The sequence below is a fragment of the Dromaius novaehollandiae genome, chromosome 5 (assembly GCF_036370855.1).
Source record: "Dromaius novaehollandiae isolate bDroNov1 chromosome 5, bDroNov1.hap1, whole genome shotgun sequence".
NCBI classification, from domain to species: Eukaryota; Metazoa; Chordata; class Aves; order Casuariiformes; family Dromaiidae; genus Dromaius; species Dromaius novaehollandiae.
The window spans coordinates 41,576,677-41,600,103 of NC_088102.1; the positions used below are offsets into that span (position 1 = coordinate 41,576,677).

General features: G+C 39.3%; 1 protein-coding gene across 3 annotated transcripts; it reads left to right on the forward strand.

The window, feature by feature from the left end:
- The first annotated feature begins 501 nt into the window (after positions 1 to 501).
- On the forward strand, positions 502 to 19,039 carry PTGR2 (prostaglandin reductase 2). 3 transcript variants are annotated; one of them, XM_026095749.2, is made up of 11 exons: positions 526 to 625; positions 6,303 to 6,342; positions 7,041 to 7,109; positions 9,477 to 9,595; positions 11,003 to 11,194; positions 12,143 to 12,313; positions 13,392 to 13,601; positions 14,465 to 14,586; positions 15,553 to 15,640; positions 16,394 to 16,433; positions 17,269 to 19,039. In XM_026095749.2, the coding sequence occupies exons 3-11, from the start codon at positions 7,073 to 7,075 to the stop codon at positions 17,331 to 17,333; spliced, it is 1,044 nt and encodes a 347-aa protein (XP_025951534.1). In that variant the 5' UTR covers positions 526 to 625; positions 6,303 to 6,342; positions 7,041 to 7,072; the 3' UTR covers positions 17,334 to 19,039. The 3 variants fall into 3 exon arrangements, with proteins under 3 accessions (XP_025951535.2, XP_064368643.1, XP_025951534.1); XM_026095750.2 differs by lacking the exon at positions 6,303 to 6,342 and having other exon boundaries at positions 502 to 625; XM_064512573.1 differs by lacking the exons at positions 6,303 to 6,342; positions 13,392 to 13,601 and having other exon boundaries at positions 502 to 625.
- The last annotated feature ends 4,388 nt before the right edge of the window (positions 19,040 to 23,427 follow it).

Here is a 23,427-nt window from a genome sequence, read left to right on the forward strand (position 1 = left end):
CTTCACAGACCTGTCTGCATTTCTTGCATGGCGAGTCACAGTAATAAGCAGTGGCTACACAAAATAACAAAGCCAGGCAGCACCAGACTAGAGCCTCATCCCGGGAAAGCCCTGCCTTTTCAGTCATCTGCAACCCCACTGCAACCTTCACCTGCTCGTTAAGTAAAGATGCCTCCTCTCAAAAACAAACGAACAAAACCCAAACAAGCAAGCAAAAACACCCCTCCACCCGTAGCCCTCACGAGCTGTAAGCGCCTTTTCCCGGACTGCCAGGAGACCTGGCGGCACAACCCCGCCCACGCTGGCAGCCCAGCCCCGCCGCCCCCACGGCCGTCGGGCAGCCCCAGGCGGCCTCACCGGCGCTCTCCGCCACCGGTCCCCCGACAGGGCACCGAGAACCCGCCTCGGACAGGAGGCCGGCGCGGGCGGCGCTCCCTCGCCCTCCCCACAGCCGCCAACAGAAACACCATCGCCCCGCGGGGCGCTGCGGCCATTTGCTCGTGAAGGCCTGCGCGCATGCGCAGAGGGGGGGCCGGCGGCGGTTGGGGCGGGGCTGCGGGGGGTGGGGGCGGCCGTCCGGTTCCAGCGCAACGAACGTGCTGGGACGCTCGAGGCGCGATCCACGGTGAGTGGGGGCGGCTCGCGGCGGCCCTGGCTCTAACGGTCGCCGCAGGGCCCGCGCGGGCAGAGCGCCACAGCGGCGCCTCGGGGGTCTGCGGGGCGCCAGCAGAGCGGCTGTGGCGAGCCTGCGGCCTCGCTTCGCCCGGGAGGGCTTCGGCTGCGGCCCGTGGGGGTGCCGTGGGGGGGCGCGGCGCCGGGCTCTCTCCACCCGCCGACAGGCCGCTGCGCGCTCTGCGCCTCCCCCTCTGCCCTCGTTCCCAGGAGTAATTCCTGAAGGTATTAGCGCCCCGTTGCAGTGTAGGCACGGTTTTCGGGTTAGGAGACACTCGGTATTACCCCATCTCAAAAACCGGAGTGTGAGCCTGGCTTTACTGAGCCCACGGACCACGCCGTGGCCCAGGCTGGGTGGAAGGATGCCTTCCTCTGGGATTCATCCTCAGCACCCAGTAACGGCTGCTGCTTGGCACCTAAAACCTGAACATCCCTGGCTGTTTCTCGCCTCGGTTTCTCTCTTCTGTGTTATTCCACCTGCAGTTTCTGAAACTCTGATTTTGAATCATGTACACGTCTCCAGTGATCTTTGACAGTAGTGATTTCTAGCTTGATCTTTGGTCGCACCTAGGAAGATGAATAACAACACGCTCTCTGGAATTGCTCTCACGTGGGAGTCAGCGTACTGTATCACAGACTTCCTCTTGGAAAAAATACAGGAGATATTTTTGCAGACTGGGAGCAGTCTGCATTCTTGTGTGCATTCCTGACTTGAAATTCTGATCAGGAGTAGGTCTTGTGAGTTGGTATTTTTAAACAAATTTTAAGCCATTCCAACACAATACAACTTAAATACAATTTTAAAAGTACTATTAAAAATGCTAAAGAGATCATTCCTGAGAGCTTTTGGCCTTTTTGACACCAGATCTGAAATAGCAAAGTTTATACGATCATATCACATGTCAATAACAAGTCTCTATCACTACTCGACGTTTTGATCTAGACGCTAGATTTCTAGCAGTATCAAAAAAAAAAAAGGGCTGGGTCAAGATCCAACTGCTACTATTCTTCCTTCCTCACCTGTTCCTTTCTTGAAGGGAAGTGCAGCCTGACCTCACCTCATATTGGATATCAGAGAATCCACACTGGAGAAAATACTGTGGGAGGAACTTCAGGCACACCAGAGAATTCAATGATGAAATGTGAAACTTTAGGAAAACTGTATTCATTAGTTCAGTTCATGAAGTGTGTTCATTCAGTTCAGTTCTTCTTTTTCTTATGCCATGCATTTTTCTTCCTTGATGACACAGACAATATTAATTCTGGCTTTTCCTAATTTTTGAAGGCTTGAATTTACCACTTCATTAACATCCATCTAATGTAGAGCTTCTTAAGGGAGCGCTGGAGGGAAGACTTATGCAACTAATAATGTTAAGTTCCTTTTTCAATTTCTATTCTCCTTACATTGCCAGTTAGTTACCATTATTTTGCCCAGTCCTAGGTTTCTTGATCAGCTATTCCCATCTCTTTCCTTAGTCCCATCTCATCCATCATTTTCAGCTTCTCCAGTTCTCTCTCTCCATTATATTTCTCTCCTCCCTCCTCTGCTGGCCTTTAAGTTGCTATTTTTGCCAAATTTCTCTTTCTTAGTGCCAGTCCTTCTCCTCTTTCCTTCCTGCTTGTTCCTCATTCAGAATCTTTCTTCCTTGAAATTTTTCTTTGTTTCCTCTGAGGATCCTTGGTCCAGCCATTTTCTCAACACAGTTTCAGAAGACTCCAGTCTGATTTGTCTGTTCTGTGTTCAGATTGACTGCCTTCATCCCCCATGCTGCCTGGGCCTGGTGTAGGAGGTATAAACTGCCTGCCCTCCCTTTCTTTACTAGACTGGACCTGGCATGGCCTGTAACAGCTTGGAAGCAGCTGAATCATTTTGGCAAAAGTATAAACAACTGAAAACAAGGTCTTACAGGCAGTGTCAGGAACAGGCAGATTTAGGAACCAAGCCCAGGACAAAGAAACTGCAGCATTTTAGTGCTGAGGAGTTTATTTAACATTTTTAAAAGGAGTTGTCATGTGTCTGCTTGCAAAAATGGGAAAAGAATAAAACTAGGCTAGAAAACATACCAGAGACTCCACTGGAGGTACTGCCATTGTGCTGCCTAATGCTCCTGCACTCATAGCCTGGGTCAGATGATATTGGCATAGAATGCTGGTTTTAAAACTTGCAATTAATTTCTACTCCATTTGATTTAAAGAAAAAAATAGACTCAGATTTTCTTGGTTAGAAAAGCTTAAATGGTACTGTATGTTGCTTGCTGTTGGTCTTAAAAAAAACTTTCGAGTGTCCTTCACAATGGCATTAAGAATGTATTGAAAAGGATTATGTATATGCTACAAGTCCATTTTATTTCACTTTTAAAAATCTGTTGTCTTCAAAAACTTTCCTCTATTAACAATACTAAAGGATAGTATGTCTAATTATTTTCCTTACTCATTTATTGTTTTTAATGTGAGGAAAGTTTTGTTGTTTCATATTATATTATATTTGTGTGTACATTTGCTTGTGTAATGTCATACTGAGTTTTACTGCAGAGTAATGGCAGTTATATTTAGAAGTAAATGTCCATCTCCGGTATTATGTTTTACTGTGACAGCTGTCACAGAGTGAGTGACACTTCAGTCACCAGCCTCTCTCTTTTTTTGTCCACCCACTCACAATATCTGGAAGATTTTAAGATTGTATTAGTATACAGGCCTCTCAACCACAAGCCATTAAAATGACCTGGAAAATCAACAGAATTTTTGTTCCCTCAGAACCTCAGACATTCAGAAAAGTAGTCTAAACTTACATTGTGTAATATTTTCCACTCTCATTTTCCTGTGCCACTCTCTTTGTTACTTTTCCTTTGTTTTAATGTTAATATCTTTATTCCTTTTTTTTTGAACTATGTTTTCTCTCTACTGTGATAGAAAGCAGATATTTCAAGGGTTCTGTGTATGTGTTAGGCACAATAAAAATACTTCTAATGATCTGCATCCTTGTTCAAATTGTTTTGTTTGTGTGTGTGTTTGCATAGTACAGGTTGTTTAGTGACCTCAGGATAAAAAAAATTGAGTCAGTCCTGCAGTTTTGACAGTGGAGTTTCTGTAATGAATGAATTGTACAACAATGCTGCCTAATGTGTATAGTTTATAAACAGCAGATCAAAACGTTAGCACCACAAATGATTATTACTGACATGATTATTGCTGAATATTAATAGCATCTAAAGGAATGATTTACTGAGGTTTCATGTGAGCTGTCAGATCACTGTTGGTTTATATTCACTGCATTCTTAGCTCCTTATTTCTGCACAAGGCAATTTCATTAATGGCTGTGAACTTAACCTGAGTCCTGTATATAAGCAAATTATTTACTAGAGTATGGTTGTTCTTTTAAATTGCACTATGTACATCTGGCAGTTTATAGAATACTCACTGATTAGCACAGCTTCTCGGCTGCGAAGATAGTTGCTCTGAGGATGACAGCTATACCACTTGAATGCAATTTTTAAATTAGTATTGTCAGCCAAGCTACTTTAAGAGGATTCAGCTATTCAACAATTCAGAATTCAGCCGTTTACACTCAAGTTCACTCGGGAATGACAGGGAATAAAGAATTAAAATGTGCGAGCTGACATTTATAAAGCCAGAAGAGGCCCTTGTGAGCATAGACCTGGCCTCTTGCAAGTCTGGAATTTTGTTCTGAAAAATATTTTGCAAAAAGTGTACAAAGTGACATGCCCAAGGTCACACAGGATATCTGTAAAAGAGCAGGATGCTGAACCTAATACTTGCCAAAGTTATCTTCCTCTTAGGATATTACATGAATATATTTACTCCAGAGATTGTATCAACTGTGTGGGTATATTAATGGATTTTTATTTAACTCTTTAACTATTAACTCCTGTATTTTCAGTGCTTACTGTACATACTGTAGAGTAACATATGTTACCTATAAGTGAATTGTAACATATGTTGTTAAACTGTAACTAGTAACCAGTTTGGGGTTGGTTGGTTTGTTTGTTTTTGCTTTTGTTATAGACTATATTGTTTCATCCAAAATTTGCACTGTTAGGTGTTGAAATACTGCAAAAAAATTAACACTTGCATAATTTTAGCGTAATAAGTAGCTATTCAAGTGCAAACATAAAAAAATCAGATGTTAAACCTTTATCTGTCTTAATTTTGTTTTGTGGAAGTTGTGGGTTTTGGGGGGGGGGGGGCGAAGGCCAGGGATATGTCCATTCTCTCCTGATACCCTTTTAAAATTATGTTTAGCACTCCGAGCTGTAGTTTTTGGTAGTATCAAGAACACTACAACAGTACAAATAATAAGTTCTGTATTTTGCAATATTCAAAGAGTAAAGATTTAGGATAAGCAAGTGGTGATCATATACCCTTTCTAAGCTCATCTGTTTTGCTTGACTCAAATTTACTATTCTTGTCAGCAAAATAAACATTATGACAAAGACAGCAGCTATCATGTTTCATTTTTTAATGTCTTTGGTTCTTACAGAGATTGGTTATTTATGGCACTCAGCTGAGAACAGTAATAAGAACGTCCTTATTTTTTATTAGCTCTGAAAGCATGTGAGATCATGGTTTGTCTTCCATTAAATCAGATTCATGCCCCGTTAATCACTTTGGCCTCTCTCGTTTGCAAAAACGTAAATCTCCAGTCCTCTTTTAAACAGTTGAAATTCAAGGGGAATTTTTCAGAAAAACAGATCAAATCATGACCTAAGACTCTCATATCTGGATCAGACCATTTCTCAGAAGAAAATGTACTGCTAGTGGAAAGACTTGTTAGCTCTGCTCTTCATGGAGAGGGCCTTTTAAATTGCTACATATCATTATCTCTTATTTCATGTGAAAATATCTTAAACAACATCTTTTGTCATATAGCTGTATACTGGTATGTGCATGCCTCTTAATGAATTGCACCTGACTTACATGTGCAAAGCTGCCTCAAGGTCTTCCAGCAGTGGAGGCAAAATTAAATTTCTAGGTGGGAGCAGAGTGTTCTCCCCAGTCAGCATAGGAGAACAAACCAAGCATGTTTCCTATGGATGGGTGGTCATTGTTCTGCTGAGAGCATGGTGATCCCCTGCCAGGGCTGAACATCCAGCCGTGCTAATTAAACAACTGTGACAGAGGGGAAGGGAGATAAGTCTATCCCTCCTACCAGTTTTCCTTCTTATGGAGCTAATTCACATAGAAGTCAAGATAAGACCCCCAGATATTTTATTTATTTATTAATAATGGTGGCACATATAGAAAATATGACGTTAAAACAATGGAGCTTATTTTAAAATATTGGTTTAATATTTTGTAGTATTTTATTTATTTCTTTTCTTTAACCTAATTAAGCCCTGCTAATTAAAGTAGACCAAGCAATTTTACTTTCTGCTTTCCATGTTTCAGTACAATTCTATTTGAATTTGGGTTGCCAACATTGTAAAGAAATACTTAAATGTAAACCAAAGTTTTTAAGTCTAAAAATAGTATACTTTAATATTAAACTTCTTTTCCAACTCTATTTTTTGAATCTCACTACTTGAAAATGAGCTCAGTGGGATTATGGATATAAATAAACTTGCATGCATGATGTTTGCAGAATTAATTTTGTTTTTCAATCTTTCCGGAAGATGCTACCGTGACATTGTGTTAAAAAACACCTTTAACAAGGTAAGCAGGGAAATGCTTTATTCTCATGTTTGTTTGTTTGTTTTTTAGTTGAGGTTGTTGCCTATGATTCTTAGGCATGAGTGCTAAGGTGAGGTCCACTCTTTTCTTTTTAAATCGTGATCCCAGTCTGTGGATTCAGCTTAGCAATGGTTGCTAAAGCTGCTGTGCCCTGTGGCAGAGACAGTTAACTGTGAAACATAGGCTTTTACAGAAGTCTGAAAGAACAGGTGAAATTCTGGCTCTGTGGAAACATACCTGCTTATTATTAAGGACAAGATCTCACTTGCATCACACCTGTAAGGGCACAAGGTCTGCAGTTCGCCTTAAAAACAAGTGTAATTCATTTTGTATGACCTATTTGTGTTTGCATACATTTGTTAGTTGTTTCTTACGGCTGTCACACTGTGGTTTGTAATCAGCTTGCTGTTGCCACATATGCCAACAGAATAGTTGGAGAGTGGACTGTAGTACCAGGCAGCACTCGCCTTTTGCAGGCAGACGTTGCTGCTGTCCGTTATCCGTGTTTAGGAGACAGCTTGGAACATATTATGTTTCCCATTGGATTTGTAAGTGGTGTTGAAATGTTGCTATTCCCTGTCCTCTCCTTTCCCCCATTTCCACATTACTGAGTGCTCTGGCCTGTGTCCTTTCTCAAGAAATTTTGTGTCTCAGTTCTTCCAACAATGTTTTCTTTCCAGGGACCCAGCGTACAATTGCTGCAAAAGCAGTGATGATTATACAAAGAGTAGTGCTGAACTCACGCCCTGGTATGTATTTTTCTCCAGTAACAGAGCAATGTGTTTGTTATGGTTGCATAATAATCCACAATGGTGAGGTTAAAGACAGAAACTAGCTTAAGATATTTAATTAATGTTGTGTGCAGCAATAAATAAAGTTTGCTGTGAATTGTACCTATTCAGTCTATATATGCAGACTTCTAAACATGGGTGAGAGAAAAGGATTCATGGATACTATATGATAAATCCCTAAGGTCAGGGACTCGAAGTGAAGCAACATTATCAACCATTGCTTTTTAGTTCTGACATTTGTTCTTTTTGGATTCACCTTTGAGAGATGACTAAAATGAAGTATTTTGCTGCTCTTCTTTTTTTGTTTCCTTTTAGTAAATATTGAATCTTTTTTTCCTCACGTGTTTCAAAGTGGCTTTCAAATTTACACTTTGAGAATTTTGTTTACTTCCTTGCTCACACTCTTGTTTTGTTACAGATGTCAGCACAGTTTTTGGAATAGTGAGTTTATACATTGTTCCCTGTGGGAAGGACCAGATACCTGCATTGGTTTTGTTTTTTATACTGCTTAGTGCACAAATAGTTCTGCGAGGTAAAAGCTGTTGGGTAACTTGCAGATAAACTTTTTCTAAAGCAAATAAAAATTTACGGCAGTAGCCTTCTGTGGTTGCCTAGTCAGTCTGGCTTAAAAGATACACAGGTATCTGTCTCTCTTCTTTTAGTGCCAGTGGTTCCAGTTGTCAAGTCTGATTGATTTGCTTGTGGCACACAACCTGAGGATGGAGCCTCCCATTCTGGGCCTCTTTGCATAAGATTATAGCAGTTTCTGGGAAGCTTTAATTTAAGCATGTCTGTTTATAGCCTTGAAGGGATGCTCTTGCAGTGAGGCTATCTACATATTCATGCACTGTGGCCATAGTCTCTATTCCCCCATCAGTCTCACTGGATCAAAAGAGACTGTGAGAGATGAGAGTTCAGAACTCACCTAGTTAGAACTTATGGTCATTTGCTATGGGCAAAATAGTACGTGGGGGTTTTGTTACGTGAGAGAAGAAATTCCAATACATGTCTTTGTTTTAAAAGTTAGGGGCTTTTCAGAACATTGCCTATATAAAAATATTCTTTGAGAATGAAAATAGTTTTTTTTTTTTTTTTAATGTTCTACTTGCTCTTAAAAATTATATGCAACAAGCAGCAGGGAAGCTGTCAGCCAGTGCAAGTGCTTTATACTGGTCCGAGTAACCCTAATGTTGACAGATCAACAAAAGCAATGGGTTATATTTAAATGGATCAAGCTAGGTTTGTAGATATTCATCAATAAAATGCACAAAATCTAGATCAAAAGGTTACTTGTAAATCAGAGTAGCTCTAGACATGGCAAGAGTGTGTTTCAGAGCACAGTTGGAATCCAGTATACATCTGTGGGTGCGGAATACCTGACATGATTTACAACCAATTCTGATAATCCATTATGAGCCTTAGAAAGTATTTCATGTGTTGTTAGTCCACTTCAGATTTCTAGCTAATGGGAAGCCAAGTCCAGCAGTTGTTTGACCAACAAGATGCCAGGGTCATTTCGTTTTGTTTCTTGTCATCCTGCCGAGTAGAGGAGTCCAGAGAGGCAGTTCTGGGCGGCAAAAGTCCAGGTCACTGACTGGTGGATGGGGCAGGCCTTGAGGAAAGCTGGCACCTCTTCTCTGAGCCACACTGGGCTCTGATGGATGGTTTGTGTCTCTGCCTCGTCCCAAGAAAGATGTATATCTCTGGGGCCACCCAGAACTTAGATGAGGTGTTGAATTGCTAAAATGCCTGCTGCAGTGTGATGCAGTGAAGTTAATTATGTGCATTTTATATAAAAGAATGAAATGTTAGCCCTGAGGGGCTGTTCTTGCGGCAAGGAATAGCTAAGCTATGTCCATTCATTGTGACTGCACTTGACAGCACAGGCAAGATAGGTAGGCCTCTCACTTGCAGTACTGTGCCACAGTATCCCCTTGCTGTCAGAGGAGGCCTGAGCCACCCTTGCTGTGTAGGTAGAGTCCTGATGCACGTATGAGAGACTTGCCCAGAACTCTACCAAGCAGCAGTCAGCATCAAATTTAAAGCATAAGAAGCTCCCAAAGAGATCGTATGGTTCTGATTGTGGAGGAATTAGCTAAACATTTTGGAAAAGCCTGCGCGTCTTCAGTTTGGTGGTACACCTATCTAATCTTACTCTGTGATATAAAATGTGAAAGTTAGTGGGTAGACTTATATTCAAGCAAAGATAAAAGTTAACTTATTTAAAAAAAGGACTACCTTTAATAAAAAGGGAAAAGTTTTTTTTCTTTTTTAAGGAAGCTCTATATTGATTTATTTGTTTGTTTCATTTTAAAATAATTCTAGGTAAGATTGGAGTGCCAGTGGCTGAAAACTTCCGACTGGAGCAAAGTACAATATCGGATACAATCCAAGAGGGACAAGTCTGTGTTAGAACCCTTTATCTCTCTGTGGATCCTTACATGGTAGGTGATGGACTTAGAGCTAAGTAAGGAGAATCCCTTTAAAAAAAATGTTTCTACCTCTGTACCTGCCATCATGTTTAATACCAACATTATCAATTATAGGACAAATGTATCTCTGGTATAACTCAGTAATTCTGTTCATTCTGTTGGAATTATATTGGAAAGGAATTTGACATTAACATGCCAGTGAGGTGTATATACGTGTGTGTGTGTGTGGGTGTGTACACACACATATACATAGATATACATACGTATACATACACACACACGCACATATGTATATGTATACAAATGTGGCTTTTTCAGGCCAGGAGGAGATTGTGAGCCCTGGTACCATTACAGAATTGATTTTATCAGCTTCATTTGAACTTTGCCTGTTTTGATGTATACTTTTTACTTTTTTGCCATGGAAAGAAGTGTATTTCTTTGAGGACAGTGAGGGTAGAGGAGGAAGAATGTTTCTTGATGAAGCAGGAGGAAGGCAGGATTCGGCAAAGGATCTCCAGACCCAAACACATAAATATTTCAAATTAGATGTTACATATTTATTACCAGTTTTGTTTATATGTGAAGGCCAGATTTTCTTCTTAAGTGGGAGGTGACAGGGCAAAAAAGTGTAAATGAATAAAGAAAATAGAGTAAATAAAGTAAATAACGAATGGAAAAACAGAAAGAACTAGTGAATGAATCTATCACCAGTGCTATTAAAATTGTGGAAGCTGTGCATTGAAATGGAACTTAAGATCGGAGGAGTACTAGGCAGACCAGTCTGCTAGCATATAAAAGTTTTCCACGAAGAGAATGATGATCATTTGTTCTGTACATTGACATGGATAGAAGAAAAGAAATAGTCTTAATTTCAGGAAAGTAGATTTATCTTGGACATTAAGGATTAGTATAAGAATATTGAAATACTAAGTCAGGCTACATGGGGAGATCTAAAAAAAAAATTTCATGCTGTTTTGTTAGGCAGATGTCTGTCAGGAATGATCTATATACCTTTGACTCTTCTTCACTGCACATGAATGGACTAGATGACTGCTAGCTGTTGTTTTCAATCCTACTGTCTTTGATTCATCCAGTTAAAGAATGGCATTGATAGGATTCTCTTCAGATCCCAGCCAATCTTCTTCAGTTACAAGTCTGACTTTGAGGCAGTGCCTGGTGAATGTATTGGCTTTGGTAACACTGCTGAAGGAGATTAAAATTATCCTCCCTTTGTATTGAGTGAATGAGTGGGGAAAGAGAGATCTAAGAAAAGAAGATGAATATTTGGCCCTTACTGACAGATGTTTGAGTAGCCCTTTGTGTTTGACATTTTAAACATATCTCCTCTCAAACTTTACTTGAACTTGTAAACAAACCATGTGTTCCACAAGAGCTTCTCATTAAAGCCTTATCTTTCAGCGCTGCCGAATGAATGAAGATACAGGCTCAGATTATCTCCAGCCCTGGCAGCTGTCTGAAGTTGCTGATGGTGGGGGCATTGGGGTGGTGGAGGAGAGCAAGCATAAGAACTTCGCTAAAGGAGATTTTGTAACTTCCTTCAATTGGCCCTGGCAGACAGTGGCCATTCTAGATGGAGGCTTGCTACAAAAGGTAGTGTATATGCAACGCCCAAAACCCCAGATTGTCACTGTTTTCTTTTCCTAACTGTATTTTTATAAATGCGGCTAATGGTAGCTAATACTGCTTCTTAGTCAAAAACAAATCAGTGCTATTGAAGCAAACAGTTCTCAAAAGGCAGATCAACTCACATATGGCAAAATATATATCAATTTCTCTCTGTTTATTTTTAACAAAGAGAAATGTGGATGCTTTTGTTGGTCGCCAGACATGCCAGTGTTATTTCACTTGTTAAATTTTTGGTAAATTTCCCTCAAGCTGCTTCTGATAATATCTTTCTATTAATTATCCTAATTCTAGGTAGAACTCCTGATCCATGGGAGTGTAGTCATAAGACATAAAATGCTTTAGATATATTTAATTCAGAAAGCACATGTTAGTGAAAGTTTGTACTTCAGATTTTCCGCCCCAAAAAGAAAGGATAATCAGCATCAAGTATTTCTGAGGAGAGATAACAGTACATTAGGTATATTGTATTTATCGTCCTCATGTAACACAGAAAATTACTGTAGTTTGAGGATGTATGTTTTTCAAGAAATTTGCTTTAGGACTCTCTGTAACTGATCTGCAATCCGAATGTTTGATAGTGGTGCTATTTTATCCTTTAGGCTAGCACAGGGATAGTTCAGCTTTGTTCGAGATTTCTTATCTCTCAACCACTTTTTGACCTGTCCACAATTTTAGTTCTTGAGAGTGACTCTGTTTAAAAACTTTTTAGAAACTACAGAAATATCATCTGTGTATAGACTTGTTCTTGAAGTAGAGCTAGTTTAAAGCTAGCTTGTCCTTACTAGCTTGTATTTGCACTTTGTCTTGTAAATATCCTGAGTTAGAGCCTTATATTGCCAACCAACCAAATAATAAGCAGCAAACCCCCAACTTAAAAAGAAATTAACAGCAACATATGTTTTTGTTTTGTAGCTTGTTCCACAACTCGTAGATGGACGCCTTTCCTTCTTTCTTGGTGCAGCTGGTATTACAGGCCTGACTGCCTTGTTAGGTATAAAAGAGAAAGGACATGTGAGTGCAGGGGCAAATCAGACAATGGTGGTGAGCGGAGCAGCTGGTGCTTGTGGTTCTTTGGCTGGTCAGGTAAGTAGGCTTAAGACATACAAAGGACACTCTGTTACCAGTTTGTCATCTGGAACTTGCTGGTTAGTAGACACACAGATAAAATCATTATAAACGTAAGCAGGTACAACTTCATAGGAGGGGCCACATTCACAGATTTGACTCACACTCTCACTGAGAGAGTTTTTAGGTGTGAAACTTCAGTTTCCTGAAACTGGGATGGAAGAAAACTGTCCAAGGTGGTGACTACTTCTCACTAGCATGAATAAAGTAGATGGTATAAATACATGTACTTACTGTATAACTATTTAGTAGTCTGCCATTTGATGAAGTCTTTGAGTTGAATCGCAACTTTTATTTTTTTCTATGTTAGAACATAGTGAAAATTGTAGTAAGCCCTTCTTTGTGTTGGTTTCCATTACATTCTTTGTATTTTGAGAGTTACAGCCTTTTTAGTAAATTGTATTTTTGTTTATCCTCCTCCGATTTGCAGAACAAGGTATGGGTAAGTTTGTGTGTGTATAGATATATATGTACATGTATACATACAAACACAACAGGTAGTGAGCAAGCTTAAGACCTTAAGAAGAACTATGAAGCAACATTGTGTAAGCAAATCTATAAAGCAAGTATTTAAATCAGTTATCGTCCAGTCTTTTTGGCCTTTATTGACTATGTTATGGTATTTGGCAGATGGTGACTTTATCCTGTATAAAATCTATACATAAAATATACATAGAGAGAGCCAGTCTCCAGTACTGATAGTCATTGGTTATTCTACAGACTAAAACTCCTGCAGTCAGTGAGTTTGGAAAGACAGCAGATTCCCAGTGGTATCTGCCTCTTCCCTGTGTGGGAGAGGGAATAACAAAATGCCATTTAGTGGCAATTTTGTCACATGAGATGGGAACATGCACTGAACTTTGTTGTCTGGAGTTTAGTTAGTAGGATGGGGAATAACTCTAGGACCCTTTAATATTGCCCTTTTTCCCTCTGGCACTTTTGGGCTTGGGCAGATGAATGATCTAAATTCTATTTCCTTTCTTTCTTTCTTTCTGCTTCTTCTTTTTTTTTTTTTTTCCCAACTGTGCTCCTGTAGATTGGCCGTCTAGAGGGCTGCACTAGAGTGGTGGGGATTGCTGGCACGGATGAGAAGTGCTCCATTTTGGTCTCAGAAATGGGGTTTGATGCTGCTATCAATTACAAGAAGGGGAATGTGGCAGAGCAGCTATGTGAACTCTGCCCAGGTGGTGTGGATGTTTACTTTGACAATGTTGGTGGAGACATCAGTGATGCAGTTATAAGTCAGGTGATTATACCAGCTGTCAGATTTATTCTCATCGTTCTCCAAAGTGTTCATGCCCAGCTTGGAATTAATTCATACAGAGACCAGCCTGCAGTATGACAGAATAGACTTTCCACTTCCATGGATCTGATCTTGGTGCTGATCTGGGTCCTGAGGAAAATTAGCCCAAATATTTGAAATTAGCGTGTGTCATCTGGACTAGCCTGGCAGCCGTGAAATAGAAGCACAGTTTCTGCTTCCGATCTCTTGCTTCTTTAGCCAGCAGAGTTGGTAATACTCTAAAAGTCTTGTCTATCAGGGTGGTAATCTTGTGGTTTGTCAGTTTTGTTTTTCTGGCTTCAGAAAAGAGCAGCCCTCCATAGAGGCTCTTAACCAGCCCCCTTTGTTGTTAACATGAAACTACAGTTTCTGTCTCACGACAGGGAGGCTTTGGTGGCAATGCCATCTTTGGGAGCTCCAAATCATGGCCATTCATTTCTGCCCTACAGTGCACTGACAATTACGTCCACACAGCTGTATCCAATTTCCTATGTCCTATTCCATCCTCCTGAAAAAAAAGGCATTTAGTAAAATAACAATTCCTTATAATGTTAAGAACCCTTTTAATGCCTTATCAAATGATACATATGCTGCATAGCATTTATTTTTCCACTAGTGCCCTGCATTTATCTATTTAATTTTCTCACAGGTTAAATGGGACTGCACATAATTCTCCTACTCTTTCTCCTGCTTTTCTGGGAAAAGTGGTTTTGAATAAGGATACCTGTGTGAGATTTTTGCAATATATTCTAATGCATCTCTGGAAAATGCTGTGATTTCTGAAACCAGGGAAGGTTATTTTTCTCACTTTGTGCTGTCTCAAACAGATGAATCAGAACAGCCATGTAGTCCTGTGTGGACAGATTTCTCAGTATAACAAAGAAATGTCATATCCTCCTCCCCTGCCTCCTGAGGTAGAAAAAATACGGAAAGAAAGGAATATCACAAGGTACTTTTCTGCTACAGGACTTGCAACCAGGTTCCAGATAGATTCCTTACATGATTTTATGACTCTAATGGGTGGAAGATAGCCTGGAGAGCCACTTTAAACATGTGTAATCAGAACATAGTATTGACGTACTATAGAAGAAAGCTATAATCACAAGGTCGTTAAATTCTTTCCTTTGCATTTGTCTGTATCATCATAAAAAGTTGGAAAGGATATTGTTATACATTACTATAGTTGTCTGATACAATGATACTTTGTTTATTTGTCTGATTTAGTCTGGGACTTTCTGACAGACTCTTTAATATGGGGGAAGACCTTGCCACAGTTCTGTTATCAAATGTTCTGCAAAGTGCATTCTCTCCAAGTGTAGTGGTTCAGGCCAAGAGAAAATCAGTAATTTTTTTGAGTAAGAATGCAGCTGATGCAGTGATTACACTAAAACTACTTCTGTAGTATTTGGGATAATGGGAATTAACAAATATATACAGGTAAAAGATAGATTTTTGTCCTGACTCTGAGAATTGCTGAATGTCCCATCAGGGTTCAGGTAAAGTTAAGGCAGTGATTAGAAACAAAGTCTTACAGGATTTTCTATTCAGTATATTTCAGAAAGTTGTGGAGACTTCTGATTTTCTGCATAGATTGACCTCCTCTAATCAAAATTCTTTTTTGTCCCTGGCACTTTGCTTATTCCTCTGGCAGTACTACTTGATTTTTATTACTCTTCTCTCTGATACGTGAAACAGGCAGAATTACTTTACTAAGATCCATGTTATTTAATCTCAAACTCCTGCTGCACCAAGCCGTCTTAACAAGGTTGCAAAACTCTGCACCATGTCTTATTGTAATTACTACTAATAATCCTTCAGTTTCATGAATGTTGTGTTTTTTCTGAAAAGATTTCTTAAGATTTCAAAATATTTTACCAACCTTTCTTAAAGCAATGCTCATTCTTTTCTTTCACAGGGAAAGATTCTTGGTGTTGAACTATATGGACAAACAAGAAGCTAGTATTTTACAACTCTGTCAGTGGATCAAAGAAGGTAAACTGAAGGTAGGAAATTTTACATTTAATCTATGGTCTTTGATGTTATCTCCTCAGATGGTGGACTGACTACAGGAGGTCCAATTTCTTTGTCCCTGGCTCTCTTACCATGCCTCTGAATTAAACAGAGAATTTCTTAATAATGTCCAAGTGTGCTTGAATGCTTATTATGGTAGTACTATTTTAGAAAATACCTGCTGAGGATGGTGTGACTATAGTATGACAGGCTTTTTTAAGTACATACTGCTGATATCTGAATTCTTTCTTTCAACATAGGGTGTGAGCACTTTTTTTATTTAAGGGATGAGACCCTCAAAAATAATTACTTTTGAATACCTGATTAGGTAGTGTCCTGAATGCTTTTGGGGATCTTGTCTGAAATTTTCTTTCAAGCTTTGTAATCACCATGTATTATTTTGAGTAGATGCTTTGTATCCATCCCTTCCTTGTGAGGCCTTTCTAATGTTTATGGTTCTTCAGGTGATTGGTTAGTTTTCCAGGGACTTCACCTTCTCATTCACATCCCAAGATACAAAATTTTGGTAGATGCAATAATGTTCCTGTTATGATAGAAGGATTAAATTGCCTATAGGTTTATCAGAAAGAATTCACTGTTGTTGAAAGAACTGGCCCAAAGAGAGCACTGACTGTTATGGCAAGAGAATTTTGTAGATTTTAGTAACTTCTGTGGCAAGGAGAAACCTTTTTGAGAAATGTTAATCCTGTTTGAATAAAACTAACAGGACTTTCTTCTATTGACAGGTCAGAGAGACTGTGGTAGAAGGCTTGGAAAACATTGGTGGTAAGATTTTACACCATTTTGTAAGATTTTTACCATTTTCTAAGAACAGTTGGATTAAATACAGCATCAGTAGAGGCCAGCCTCCTCTTTTATCTAAGGCATGCTTTCAATGTTATAATAAAATAAAAAGTAGGTGAATATATTTCACTAGGTGTTAAAATGCTTTGTGATGTGCTGTGAGAATGCCTCCCTTTCACGTAACAGGCAATGGTATGATTTAGCCCATTTAGCCTTTAGTATCATAAGATTACAGAAAAAAAGATAGTAGAATTTAAAACAATGGCTAAATCTTACAGGTTTAAATTTATTTCTAATTGTTGCTACTTACTGGTATACATATGTATTTTGAAGGAATTTAATCAAATATAGCAGTCATATTTCATACTTCGTTTATTCAAAGATTTATTCTTTTGCATCAGCTTTTCACATTTATTGCACAAAACAGAAAATTTATAAGCCTTTTCCTTTCACAAAGATTTGTGAAACCCACAGCATTTGTGGGCTCTCAAATCATGCCTTGCCTTTATGTTTCATGTTTGTGTAGTATATCACAATAGCAGCAAATGTAATCATTACCTGGTATAGGGCTAAATAGATGCTTACAAATCAAATTTTTAAATGATTATACAAAACTGCCCTTAGCAGTTTCTTACTGGCTAACATATTTTTTCTTCTGAACTTAGCATGTCATGAAGGATAAATATGTTTAAGTCCAAAACATGGTATCTCCATTTTCAGGAACTGTTTAATATTTTTGCTCCTAAAATATATTTTTTAAATAAGTTACTTGGCACATTTTGCTTGGCACTAACTTATTTCTTTACTTCTCTTGAAGCTGCTTTCCAGTCCATGATGAATGGAGGCAATATTGGAAAACAGATCGTCTCAGTTTCCAAGTAAAAATCATAGCTCCAGGAAAAATGAACTTGATCCTATCTTTCATAATGAGGAAGTTTAATTTATCCTAATTTCCATTTTCTTAGATAAACTACTAAGTTTTTCTGTGTATACTAGAAGCAGAGATTCTGGTATGCTAAGGCAGTACCTGTGCTGGTAAACGAAACAACCGGAAATGGGAATGCAATCTTTCATACTAGTAAAAAGTAAAGCACTCTTTGACATGATTTCAGCGCTTGCCAGCTAGCACACTCCCAAATGATTTCTGGGTCTGGTCTGGGAGTTAGAACATCCTCAAGAATGATTTCCAATAAGCAATATGTATGCAGCCACCCAGTTTTGGAAGCTAAAAGAATTTACTAGCATAGATGTGCACCATTCCCATGCTAGTTTGTCTCAGTGCCCAGAAACTTCCCTAGGAATGTTTAATTCACTTGTGTAAGCTTACCCTGACAGTCGAATCAGCCTGGCTCATTATCTCAGAATTTAAGTGTTCTCATTTTTACAGATCATTGCAATGGACAAACTTCCACTCATCCATCTTGTCCATTTCTCTGTATTGTATCATATACCCTATTTTCAGAGCACTTGAAACCTAACTCATTTGCATTTACACTTCCCATCTGCATGCAACTGAGACTGTCATTAGAGGTAGGTTCAGCTTTAAGGCTAGCCTCCTGCTTAATTTTTTATTAATTTCCTTTTCTTAGTCTTTGCTTCCCAGATTTAACTCTAAAAAGAAAATTAATTTCCTTTTAAAAAATCTACTGTATCTTATTGCTTTGATAATCTCCCTAATTTCACCAGTTTGCTCTGTTTTTTACACATCTCCAGGGCGACTGAGGGAGAATCTCAAAAGTATGCTCCTGAGGACAGAAAGTAACTTTGCAGACAATTGACTTTGTGTTCTCTCAGTAACTTATCTTGGCTCAGAATTTTTCTTGTAACAGTGCTCTTTTACCATCACAATAAGGAAACTTGAAAAAATGAGTCACCATTTCTAAGTCTAATAACAGAATTGTGAAGCATTTGACTAGCGTAATCCCAAACTAAAGGGACTGATGGGATTAAGTGCATGTTTTCAAAATCAAGAAGCAGAAAAGAGAATAGATGATTATCTTAAAGACATTAGAATTCTGGTATTATGTAAATTTAGAGACATTAACACATTCTCGTTTAGATAATAGGATCATTCATGAGACATTCTGATTTACAAGAGATTGATTTTGTTTTTAGTTTGTTTGCTTTTAAGAGAAGTGTTTCCAAACATAAAGGTCAGCTGAACTGTCCAGAAGATGGATCCCCTAGATCAGCTTGAGCCACTACCCAGGCTCAAATTATGTGGAGTCAAAGAACTCCACATAATCCAAGGAAAGAAACACTTTCCAAGAAATTTGGCATTATGAATCAATTTGCATACAGTGGAAAGTAAGACAGCGGATATCAGATTTGCCTTATACTGTTTTGAGCAATATAGAAAACAGTCCCTTCATTTCCTGATGCTGAAGCTGACCCTGAAAGAAGGAAGCACACAATGAAGACCTTGAGGAAGAGAAGGACACATGCAGTATAGCATTTGATGATCTAAAATTTTCAACTATGCAATCTTCATTTATGCAATCAGTGACTGGTTCAGTTTCAGCTAGACTGTGAATCCAGCATCAATGTAACTCAAATACCATTAAATAACAGTGTTGCATTGAGACAAAGGCCTATGTTTTTGTTATGCACAATAAAAACAATGTGAGCTCAGTTGGCAAATGAAGACACAGAAAGCAACAGGCGGGTGAAAATAGATTGTAACTCACTGCTGAAAGCTGGGCAATGCAAGCTATAGATTTGTAATTTGTATGCATATTAAATGAGATGGGGGAGTACAATGACCTGAGCACTATCTCTGCTTAGACTTGGATTCCTCTCATGTCAGCTGAGGATTTAAAGGGGAGGGAGTTAATGGGAATATAGCCTTTCCAGATAGAACCAGCTAGTCTAGTGAGTGTGCTGCTGTGTCCTGTCATGTGGTTTTATTGTCCCTCTACCCTTTCTTTCTTCCTCCTACCTGCTTGCACACACATATGCTTTAGATTGATATCGTATCTACCTATATACTGTTACCCAATGTATGTTCCTTTCTGCTGTGAAATTTCTATCAAGAAGCAAGTTGGCCTTAATGCACTTTAATACACTTTAATACACTTAAATCTTTTCGAACAAACCTTCTAATCCTTACAATTCATTCCTAATACAAATATCTGAATGCAAAAGAAAATGGCCCAGTTCGTGTATATGACCAACAGTAAAGGAAACAGTCCTTACCCCAGCAGTGGATCTTGTCTTATTTGAGGCTCAGCTGCTACTGCTCCTGAAAATTGTATCAGTGCAAGAGTATTTTTACAAATGAGAGTAGTAGCATTGCTATTGCTGATGAGTTGAAATAGTATCAGTTTTAATTAGCAGCAGAAAGTCTTCCACTGATTTTTTTTTTTATCTATTTGTACATAAATATATACTGCTTCTTTAGGTAGAGTCTTCCATGATGTTTTTCCATTTTCTTCCAACCTTGAAGTCTCACCTCTTTTCCTATACAACAAGACAAAGGCCGTACAACTCGCATTTCCCTGTATTTAGTTTCCTCCAATCTGTAAGTTTTCTTTTAGTTTCAACAACCAGTTTTGAGAGAAAAACCTTTTTTTATTCTTAAAAACCCTTCTTCCACTTTAATCCCAGACTGTTTGGAAGCAAGTATCTAAAAGTAGTAGTATCCAGAGCACCCTAATTATTTAAAATTTCTGCATATTTCAAAAGAGGCTTCAACTATGAATTGTGGTAAATTTGTGTAACACAAATGTAAGACAGACATTATAACAATAACCACTACTGAAAAGGTGTGAAAATTTTGCTTTCCCTTTAGATGTTATGGATGAAGGCACAATTATGCTGTAGTCAAATTCTGACGTATTTATGTTTCCAGAGTTGCATTTGTTTGTCCAAAGTACAATTTTTGTACTTTTGAGCAGAGTTTGCTGAAGAACAATTTCTAGAGTGAGCTGATATCTGACATGACGAGTTGACACACCTTGCAGGAATGACAGTCCTCTAGGAAGTTGCTTTTCACAACTGCAACAAAATATGATGAAGAAAATTCCCAGCATTATCATTTTCAGAGCAATTGCTTAGTAATCCACACAAGTCATAAGCCTATTAGAAGGTGATGATGTGAGGTGGGATCCAGGATGAGCTCATGCTGAGATATTGATCCTTCATGCAATACAGGCAGCTGGACTGCATCATTCCTGTGCTTCGCTAAGCTGCAGAGGGGAAGATAGGCTCTGCCAGCGTTAGTCAAGTGGCTATAGGGGAAAAAAAAAAAAGACAGCAACAAAGTAAACCTCAGCCTGGTACCCTGAATGCTTGGGATTCTCCCAGAAGCACTTTATATTTGTGAATCCTGGCTCATGTTACATCTTTAGAATAAATAAAAGCCAGAGGGAGAAAATGGTTTCAACCAAGTGCCTAAGGAAAAAAAAAAAAAAAAAAAAAAAAAAAACTAATGCATATCCAGATCATTTTTCACCTTGCCTTAATTTCTTAATCATTGTAACACTGTGACTCTACAGCAAGCCTGTAAGACTCTAGGAGAGATCTCTTTTAAAAAAAAAGTGACCGATGACTGGTAACAAAAATCCATGACACTTTTGATGTAGTTGATTGTCACGGATAGCAGCGAGACTAGCATTTGACCCTGAAGCTTCACCTTGCAGAGGTGGTGTAAGATCTTCATTAAGAGGGCAATTTTTAATTCAGAGCATAAGGTATGTGGCTGTGATAAGATATTAGAAGTTTACCTATGCAGTCTTTGTAAGTAAGCATTTCTTGTTGCAGATGCTAATAATAGTTAAACAGCTTTGGACAAAGAGATCAAATTTGTTTCTTCTTTAAGCCAATCTTCTGCTTGTTCATATGTGGTAAATTTTCATGTGCTCCCATTTCCAGCTCTTCCCCCTTTGCACTTTGAAGCAGTAGCTGTTGGCTTTCCTATATTCCATTTTCTTCCCTTCTGCTTTCTTACCTTCTCTTTTTTTGTTCCTCTTCCTTATTTTTTTCCTAGTTCCCTGTGTTTCTTGTCCTCCTTGTTAGCTCCTTCCAGATAATCAGAAGAATATGCTGTCTTTTAGAGGACCATCTATTAGTGTTTTAGTGCTAGGACATGTAGTTTAATTTCAGGATTTCACAGAAAATTTCAGCGATACCATGAAAAGAGCTTACAGCCCCCAACATAAATGGTTCTTGGTGCAGTTTATAATAGCAGTTGTAACAAGAGCGGAGAGAGAACACAGCTGCCTTTCAGATAGCTTCATCCCTTTAGTGTATACTTTAATGCGTAGATCGTGAAAGAAGCAGATGCAGGATTATCTAGTCCTGCTGTTTCTAAGATTGCTCTTCTTTATCGCCACCCTGCCTTTCGTCTTTACTGGGTTCACTTTAAAGTGGGAAATGTTTATACAGTACATAAATAGACCACCAGGAGATGAACAAGATCGCAGCCAGATGGCATTATCCTGCAAGCAGAGAGGGTAACAACAGCTGGAACAAACTCCAAACCCAGGAAATATTTTGAGACACACAACATGGAACTCTTTAGGAAAAGCACAGGAAGAAGCAGAAATGAGTTAACACGTTTTTACTATGGGAACACAGGATTTTGCAACCAGAAAGATACTTTGGATAGCAAATTTCATTTTTGCTGTAGCAGCAGAATGGGTTCTGGATGGAGTGGCCATGAGAGGGTGGCTGAAAAGGTCAGTAGTCAAAGAAAACTGAAAGTACAAGGCAGGTCAGCAGTGTTTATGTAAAAATAAGGAGGTGTAATTTCTTTTTATGGGAGAATCTGTGTAGGGGAAAAGGCTGGGAGAAGGTGGTGAGGTTTTATGGTGCTATGGATTACCCTCTCCTGGAACCGGCTCCTTCTCCCTCTCTGGCATACAGAGCCCTCTGAGGCCCTGCCTCAGTCATGGTTCTCACTGCGAGCAGGCTCCTTTCTCCCTCCCTCCATTACCCCCTACTCACTTTCCTGTGCCTCCCAGGCTGCTGAGTGCAGGAAGGAAAATGAAGGGCCAAGATCCAGGTGCTGTTAGAGTGAAATCAGGACAACGGCTGGCAGAGCAGCACTACCTTCTCCTGTTTTGGGGGGCAATGGGGAGAGCACAGGGTGCTGTCTACTGACACTCCTCCTGCTGGGTCTTTATGTCCTGCTCCCCGAAAGTAATACTTTGGCCTCCCTCTTAGGAGTAACAATCACATTAGAAAGCTGCACGGGCAGCAGCGAGCATTTCAAACTGGAACAGCCTGCTCCTCCGTGTCCTTGGGCCCAGGCAGCCACAGTGAGCCTTCAGTGCCCTGCAGGCAGCTGTCCCTCACCTCAGCCCCTGCCTCAGCCAGCACCAGAAGGGAGTGCTTTCCCTCTGAACTCTTGGAACTGATAGTCTTTTTTCTTCTTTTTTTCTTTTCAGTACACTATAATGCTATGGAGATAGCAGGAAAAGTGCATGAAAACATCTTTCTCTCTCCTCCTCCCCCCGCACTTTCCACTGCAGTGAATGCCAAGATCTTGTCTTCACTGATGACAATGATAGGAAATTATGCCTGGCAACAGCAGGCTCCTAGGAACTTCCCGCTGTAAGTTTGGGTCAGCCCTCAGAGCACTGAGGGTAATTCAGGTGAAAGAATCTCGTCTGTTTTTCCTAGTTTATGATGCACATTTCACAGCATCATGCATGTAGTTCACTGATAAACAGGAAAATCCCTTCCCATACACAAACAACAGCATGAGAAGCAATTTCACATGCTTTTTCTAAAAGACTATTAAAAAAAAGGATGTATTTGAAAGGCATTCTCATAACTTTTTTATTTCTAAAAAAATCATTTCAAGTGTCCTTTTAAGGTAGTTTCAAATGGAAAATAAATATTTTAAAGGACTCCTCTCCATGTAGATTAACAAAAAAAAAATCCTGCAGAATATTGTAGCAGAAGCATTTATACTATGAAAGATAGGTTTGTCACAGATGGTCCTAATGTCTGCCAGCAACGTGTAAAGTAC

Bases quoted from the DNA above. Each gene is read 5' to 3' on its own strand.
- PTGR2 (XM_026095750.2), top strand. From the start codon at position 517: ATGCGCAGAGGGGGGGCCGGCGGCGGTTGGGGCGGGGCTGCGGGGGGT. The intron at 13,602-14,464 runs GTGATTATACCA...TGTCTCAAACAG, and splicing joins GTGATGCAGTTATAAGTCAG to ATGAATCAGAACAGCCATGT. The intron at 14,587-15,552 runs GTACTTTTCTGC...TTTCTTTCACAG, and splicing joins AAAGAAAGGAATATCACAAG to GGAAAGATTCTTGGTGTTGA.